General features: G+C 51.4%; 1 protein-coding gene across 1 annotated transcript in view; it reads right to left on the bottom strand.

Moving 5' to 3' along the window:
* Positions 1-1,261: 1,261 nt before the first annotated feature.
* AP1S1 (adaptor related protein complex 1 sigma 1 subunit) overlaps positions 1,262-6,899 on the bottom strand; it is a 6,278-nt gene continuing 640 nt past the window's right edge. Inside the window, exons 2-5 of the mRNA XM_006773404.2 lie at positions 4,919-5,097; positions 4,187-4,295; positions 3,444-3,581; positions 1,262-2,186 (exon numbers count right to left, since the gene is read on the bottom strand). Of these exons, the coding sequence (XP_006773467.1) occupies positions 2,139-2,186; positions 3,444-3,581; positions 4,187-4,295; positions 4,919-5,097 (474 nt within the window). The 3' untranslated portion in view covers positions 1,262-2,138. The remainder of the gene's footprint in view (positions 2,187-3,443; positions 3,582-4,186; positions 4,296-4,918; positions 5,098-6,899) is intronic.

Genomic DNA, 6,899 nt, shown 5'->3' on the forward strand with positions numbered 1-6,899 from the left:
CTCGGCCCCCCCTCGCCCCTGGGCAGCGCGGAGGACCTGTCACACCTCTTCCTGGGTCCAAAGCCCGAATTCCCCAAACTCGCTCATGGCTGTCCCAGGGCCAGCGCAGGCGAGCGGATGGTTTGTGCGAGCTCCCTCCCGCTGCTCCCACCTAGTTGCCCAGTTCCATTTGTGTCTGTCTCCTGCCCTTGGGGCCTCCCACAAGCCTCTCCAAATCGCTGTGAATTTACCTTCTTTCCCTTCTCTCTTGTAAATACCCCTCACGGAGGAAATAGTTTTGCTAAGAAATAAAAGTGACTATTTTATTAGGACTTTGTTCTCGGTTATTCACCCGTCCCCTTGGGCCTGTGCGGTCCTTCCCAAGGGGCGGTGAGGGAAACGCCAGCCACAACACCCATCTCTTCCAGCTTAAAAGGGGGCGTTGAATGGCACCAACCCGTTTAAAACTATTTGGGGGTAGAATTGGCTCACATCCATTTGGGAACCCTAAATGGTGGTTAAAGTCAGGGGTTCCCAGGGCCTGGCAGAGAGATGCAAAGTAGATAAGGAGCCACAGCTCTGGGCTCTTCTTGTGACTCTGAGGGGCCACACAGGCAGTACTGGTGGCTCCCCACAGACGCTGTTCCAAATCAGACACACCTCCCGTAACTGCTCCCTAAATTCCCTGGCCCTACATACTTCACAATAAATATGGGGACAGGGGACGGTTGGCAGCCACAGAAACATTCTGGTTTTAGCCACTTCTCCACCCTTTTCTAAGCATTGGAGGTGGAATATACCCTTGAACTAGGGAGTCTCCTTCCTAAATAAAATGAAACCAGGCAAATGAAGTCTCCCACAAAGAAATCTTAGAGGAGTGAAACCAGGTCCCAGGAAGTTTCTCCTCCCTGGCTGAAGACAGCTCAGGGAGCTAGCTGGTTGCAGAGGCACTGAGCTAGCAAATATACTTTTGGTAGGGGGTGTCAGATAAAATACAGGACCCTCAGTTAAATTTGCATTTCAGATAAGCAATGGATACATTTGCATAGGATACACTTAACCTTAAAAATTACTCATTGTCCTGGCCAGTGTTACTCCGTGGTTGGACCATCAGTTGTGCACCAAAAGGTCTCAGGTTCAATCCCGAGTTGGGGAGGCAACCAATCAATGTGAGACACATCAATGATTCTCCCCCCTCCCTCTCTCTCATTCTCTCTAAAAATCAATGGGAAGATATTCTCTGGTGGGGATTAACAACAAAAATTATTCGTTATCATACAAATTGAACTGTGTGTTTTATTTTATTTTTTATTTCTGGCTCTAATCTGGCAACCCCTTTCTGGGGAAGAGTCAAATGCAGTGTTCCCTTCCCCTCCTAACTGATCCCAGCAGCCCTATCTTCTTTCATAGAGCCTCAGGCAGGCGAAGTCCAGAAATGCTTTTCCTTTTATTTCAGAGGAAAGGAAATAGAGTCAAACACTTGCCCACCCCACCACCCTCTTAGTTTCTGCCTCACCCGGAATATGGAGTGAAGGAGAGATAGGCTTCTCCTATGAAGCCTGCCCTTCCCCCACCCTCCCTCCCTCCAAGTGGCAAGCTTAGAAAAAAATTAACTATGCTGTTCCTCCCCCAGCACTGGACAGAGGCCCTACTGCAGCCAAGAAGGAAGGGAGGGTGCAGATGAGGGGAAAGGATGACCTAGTCACTACACAGATGCCCCCTTCCCAGGTAGAGAAGCTGCCCTGGCTGGCTGCAGGGGGTGGGAGGGGTGGAGGTAGGATATGGGGCAGGGAGACGAGAAGAGCCCTGAAAACCTTTTCCCTTTAACCTGACATATTTATATATTTACAATTATAAGGGAGGAAAGGAAATTTGGAGTAATAGTTCTTCAAAGGCAGGGAATGAAAGCCAAATAGCACCCCCATTTTGGGTCTTGGTCATATTTTCCTGCCTCCCAGCTCCAAAAACCTTCAGTAGGAAAAGGGGAAACAGGAGGTAGGGGGTGGGGGAAGGGACTGTTTGAGGGTCCTGAGCCTACAGCTCACTCCAAAAGAAGGTGAGACAGCAGAGGAGGGACAGCTGAGTCCCACCAAGAAAAGGGCCACTTGTGCCCTGCCTCTTCACCAGCTCCCCACATCTCCATGCGGCCTGGGTGGGGGCTATGCCAGACCCATCTCCTCCAACACACTGCGTGGCGACTCATCCTCCTGAGGCAGAGACAAACAGAGGGTGACGCAGAGACAGCAGGAGAGGCCGACAGGGAAAGGGGGAGGTGGGTGGGCAAGACAACAGCATCACAAGGACGGAGGCAGAGTGGAGGAAGCACATAGAGAAACGGGGAAGGGGGAGAGAGAGAGAAGCCAATGTGAGCTCAAGGCAGAACAGCTGGGGACCCTTTAGGGGAGTTTCCCAGTCCCCTAGGACTACCTCCCAGAGCCAACTGTGGCAAGGAGGGGGTCCAGGTTGAGTCCACCCCTCCCCGCCAGAGAACCAAGGACCAGGTTGGTGAGCAGGGGGCCCAGCTTTGTATCTGAGGTGAAAGGGAATGAAGCTGTGACTCGAGGATGGTAAACTTTTCTGAGGGCTGTGGGGGTGGCAAATGGTTAGGTCCTTCTTTTCAGGGTTGTGGGGGAGTAAGAGGTTGGCATCAGGTCTCTGAGGTAAGGTGAACTAGACCGCAGAGAGATGAGTCATTGGGGTCTGAGCAGAGTACTAGTAACAGGGGTGTATGTGCCAGGGGATGTGTGTGCTAGTGTGTGTGTGTGTGTGTGCGTGTGTGTGTGAAAGGGAACCTGTACCAGTAAGGTGGCAGGTTCAATTCTGCTCTTTCTCCTATTGCAGAGAGGAGCCCCCTATCGCACCCCTTCCTCAGAGCCAGCTCATGCCAGCTTGTTTGTCACTGCAGATTCTGGTGACTCATCTTCCTGCACCAAGTCTCAGCAGTGGCACAGCAGAGAGGGGGCAAGCAGTAATGGGGTGAGGGCAGGGACACCAGAGAGCAGGGTGAGACAACAGCTAGGTGACCTGTACACCAACAGTTTTTTGCTTCTGAAAATCAGAGGCTCATTTTGAGTATGTGTGTGTAAAAAAAGATGGGTGGGGGGGAAACACCAGGGAAGAAAAGCATTATCTACCATTTGCTCCTTCTCCAAGTCTCTGAGCAACCCTTATATACCAAGAGAAGCAAGGGACAAAGGAGATTTGCCTGCGGTAAGACACCCTGGGTCTTTCCGGAAGGAGAGAATTGGCACAGGTGTGTCTGCCACCCCCACCTCCCACCACAAGCAACCAGGGCTTGAGGGCAAGCTGGCCAAACAGGTGCGGGGGCCAGACACCACAGGGAGGGGGGCCCTTTGGTGGTAGTGGGAAGGGGGCAGATGTGGCAGGCAGGCGGGGTGTCCAGGGGAGGGAGGGCAACTTCTACCGTGATACTCTTCCTCCTCCTCACTGTCCCAGGCCCATACCTCCTGCAGCAGGTCAGCCTGCTCAATAGCCTTTAGCACACTCTTCTTGGAGGTGTCCTGGACATCACCCCCCATCAAGAACTCATCCAAGATGAAGTAAGCCTTCTCAAAATTAAAGATGATGTCTAGCTCGCACACCTGAGGAGAGGGGGAAAAGGCAGAGTAGAGTAATGAAGTGCATTCCCACCCCACACGCCCCACCTTGGTTCTCAATATGTCTCCTCATCTTCTTCATGACTACCCTCCAAACTTAGGTTCCCGCCCCAGGTCTACGTCCTCCTGACCCCTAGGCCTTAGTAAGTACTTGGATCAGGTTTTCCTTCTCCTTCTCTTGCCTCTTTCTCCCTGATCATAAAATATTAGTTGCTCTTGACCGTGGCTTTTGTTGCCTTGACCCCAGAGTCTGTGACATTGTTCCCAGCACTGGGCTAGCCTCCTTCCCTGAGTTCTGTGGGGCAGGGAGGGAATCGTCAATATCAGGAACTGCTGATAAAATCAGAATATGACTTTTGTCCTTTTGTGAGAAGTCTGAGCTGAGCTCTAGATGGATTGATGAAGAGGCAGATTCTGGTCTCTACCCCCTCCCCCAGACTGATTAAGGGGCATGGCTAAAGAGGGCGATTATTTACCATTCTCACTGCTCCCACTTCTCCTCTCCCAAGCATCCCAGGCAGATTCCAAGGACCCCAGAGTTCGGAGGGAAGAGGGGACTGCTGAGTATGGAAACAGGGAGGGTGACTTACGCTGCCAAAGTATTTGTCCAGGAGCTCCACATATCGGTGGATCAGTTCCAGGGTGATGAGCTCATTGTCTTGGCCCTCGATGGCGCAGCAGAAGTAGAGGCTGGCATATCTGAGGAGAGGGGCACAGGAGAGATAGCTGAAAGGGCTATTGGCCTGCTTCAGGACTCTGGGCTTAAACCTCTCGTTTCTCCTTATTCCCAGCCCAGGGTCTGTGTGGCTTCGGGACAAAGGTGGAGTGGCCCCAGGGTATATAAATAGTTACTCGCTCAGCCTCTTAATGCCTCTCACAAACAGGCAACAACCAAACTCTTTCCTCCTCTTGCTCTCTGACCTGCTCAGTGTGACTCAGCAAAACCGTGAGCCAAATAATTTCACCTCCTCGGAGAAGGAACTAGAAATGGTGGTGTGTGTGTGTGTGTGTGTTGGGAAAAGTGGCACAGGATTTACCATTTATGACTGAGACAGCAAGGGGCATGTGTGATGGACAAGATAGGGCCCTTGGGACAGAAGTATGTGTGTGAAGTAGGTGTGAGACTAGAGCAAAACTAAGTGGGGAACAAGAATTTCTTCGAGGTGAATGTAGAAAGGAAAGGTGTTCAACACTGCCCTCGAGACGTCCTTCGTCCCCAGTTCTCTCTGACCCAGGGACTGCTTATTACTCAGCCATTTAAACCCATTGCCATTTTTTACCACGCAGAACTCAGGCAAGTCTGAAAGCAGGTGGGGAGTCACCTCTTATAGACAACTTTGAGGTCTCTCCACTCCAGGAAACTGCACATTTTGGGCTTGCGAGCCAGAACCACCTGCATGAGCTCCCGGACCATCTTCTTTCTCTCCTTGTCGGATGTGGCCAGGTACCATTTTTGCAGTCTCAGCTTTCCCTGCCGGCTGAACAGCAGCATGAATCGCATCTGGGGAAAAGGCAGGGGGTAGGGATGGGGGAATGAGAGGCAGAGCTGAGGGTCAGAGATTTGGTTCTCTGAGTTTCTTTCCTCCACAAACATATAGCCCCAAACTCATCTAACTCTTCTGCACTCACAGATTCTACTTTCTTCAAATAATCAGCCCTTGTTCTCAACTCTGGGTATTCCCACCAGCTGGTGTCTTTCCTTCTGGGGGGGTGGGTGTCAGAGCTTCTGAGTCTGTCTGTTATTTGGATTCAAATCCTGGCTTTACTAGTTGAGTAAGTTGCTTTGGGCAATTACTTTATGTTTCCTGGTCTGTGAAACAGATTAATAAAAGTACTTACCTTACAGAGTTGTTAGGAGGGATTAAAAGAGTTGATATATGCAACAGTGCCTGGCACAAGGTAAACACTGTAACACATTAGGTACAACTATTATTTTTCTCTGACCTCCTGTCTCCAAACCATTTCCTAAAAATACCTAGCACAGTGACAACCAGCCCATAGCTGATGTCAGAGGCTCTGTCCGCTTTCTTCCATGCTCCTATTCACAACCACACCGAAACCAGGTATTTTGTCCCTGGAGAAGCTACCTCAATTCCCCACCCCATCCTAGCCATTCACCCTTAAAGAGGTCCCTAACACACGGCTTTCCCGCGCCAGTCCTATGCCTAGGTATCCTTCATGTTAGCACATGGTATTGAGACTCCTCCCCCTCCAAGTTACAGCCTCCTCTCTCCTCAGCCATTCAGGCATTTGGCCATTGATATGCCTCTCTCTCTTTTCAATCCTCACCCTAAGATATGTTTTTGTTTTGTTTTGTTTTTGTTTTTGTAAGAAAGATGGGGCTTTTATATTTTTTATTTATTTATTTTTAAATATATGTTATTGATTTTTTACAGAGAGGAAGGGAGAGAGATAGAGAGTGAGAATCATCGATGAGAGAGAAACATCGATCAGCTGCCTCCTGCACACCTCCTACTGGGGATGTGCCCGCAACCAAGGTACATGCCCTTGACCGGAATCCAACCTGGGACCCTTCAGTCCGCAGGCCGACGCTCTATCCACTGAGCCACACCGGTCATGGCTGTTTTTTGTTGTTGTTTTTAAAATTGGTTTTAGAGAGAGAATATTGACCTGTTGCCTCCCATATGTGCCCTGACCTGGAATCGAACTGGCAACCTTTCAGTGTATGGGGTCAACGCTCCAACCCACTGAGCCACCGGGCCAGGACTCCTCACTTCTTCCTTTCATGATGCCTCCCTTTACATGCCCACTCCTTCGCAGATATCAGGTGACCAATTTCCCTTTCAACTTTTCAGTTAGAACACTGCCATCCAGGTGGCTCTCCAAGGGAATGTGTGGCACAGGGCTCAGGCCGGGTAGGGTGGGGAGGCGTGCGGAGCCCTCCGGGTGCACACCCGGTGTGCCCCAGCTACCCAGTTCCAAGGCGTCAGTCCCAGCCTGGAGTTCTCGCCTTCTCCCTGCAGCTCTCCTCTCCACGGACTTTACCGGGGCTGGAGTCCCTGGATGCGTGGAACAGCTCTCGTTTAACACTGTTCAGTAGGCTGGGGACCACAAAGCGGGTTGGTGGTGAGGAAGGGGAAGCGCCGTTAGCGTGGTGGGAAGGCAACCGAAGAGCGCCAGGGAGCCGCGCACGTCTAAGACGGGGTGGAGGGGGAGCAGGAAGACGGAAGGCCTGGGTTCCGGAAGGAGAACGGGGTCGGGGGCGGAGAGCGAAGAGCTGCGGAGCCGGGTGCCAAGGCCCGGGTCCCCCAGAGCAAGACCTCGAGCCCACTTGCTCTACCA

Source organism: Myotis davidii, unplaced genomic scaffold (assembly GCF_000327345.1).
Source record: "Myotis davidii unplaced genomic scaffold, ASM32734v1 scaffold726, whole genome shotgun sequence".
Lineage (NCBI taxonomy): Eukaryota > Metazoa > Chordata > Mammalia > Chiroptera > Vespertilionidae > Myotis > Myotis davidii.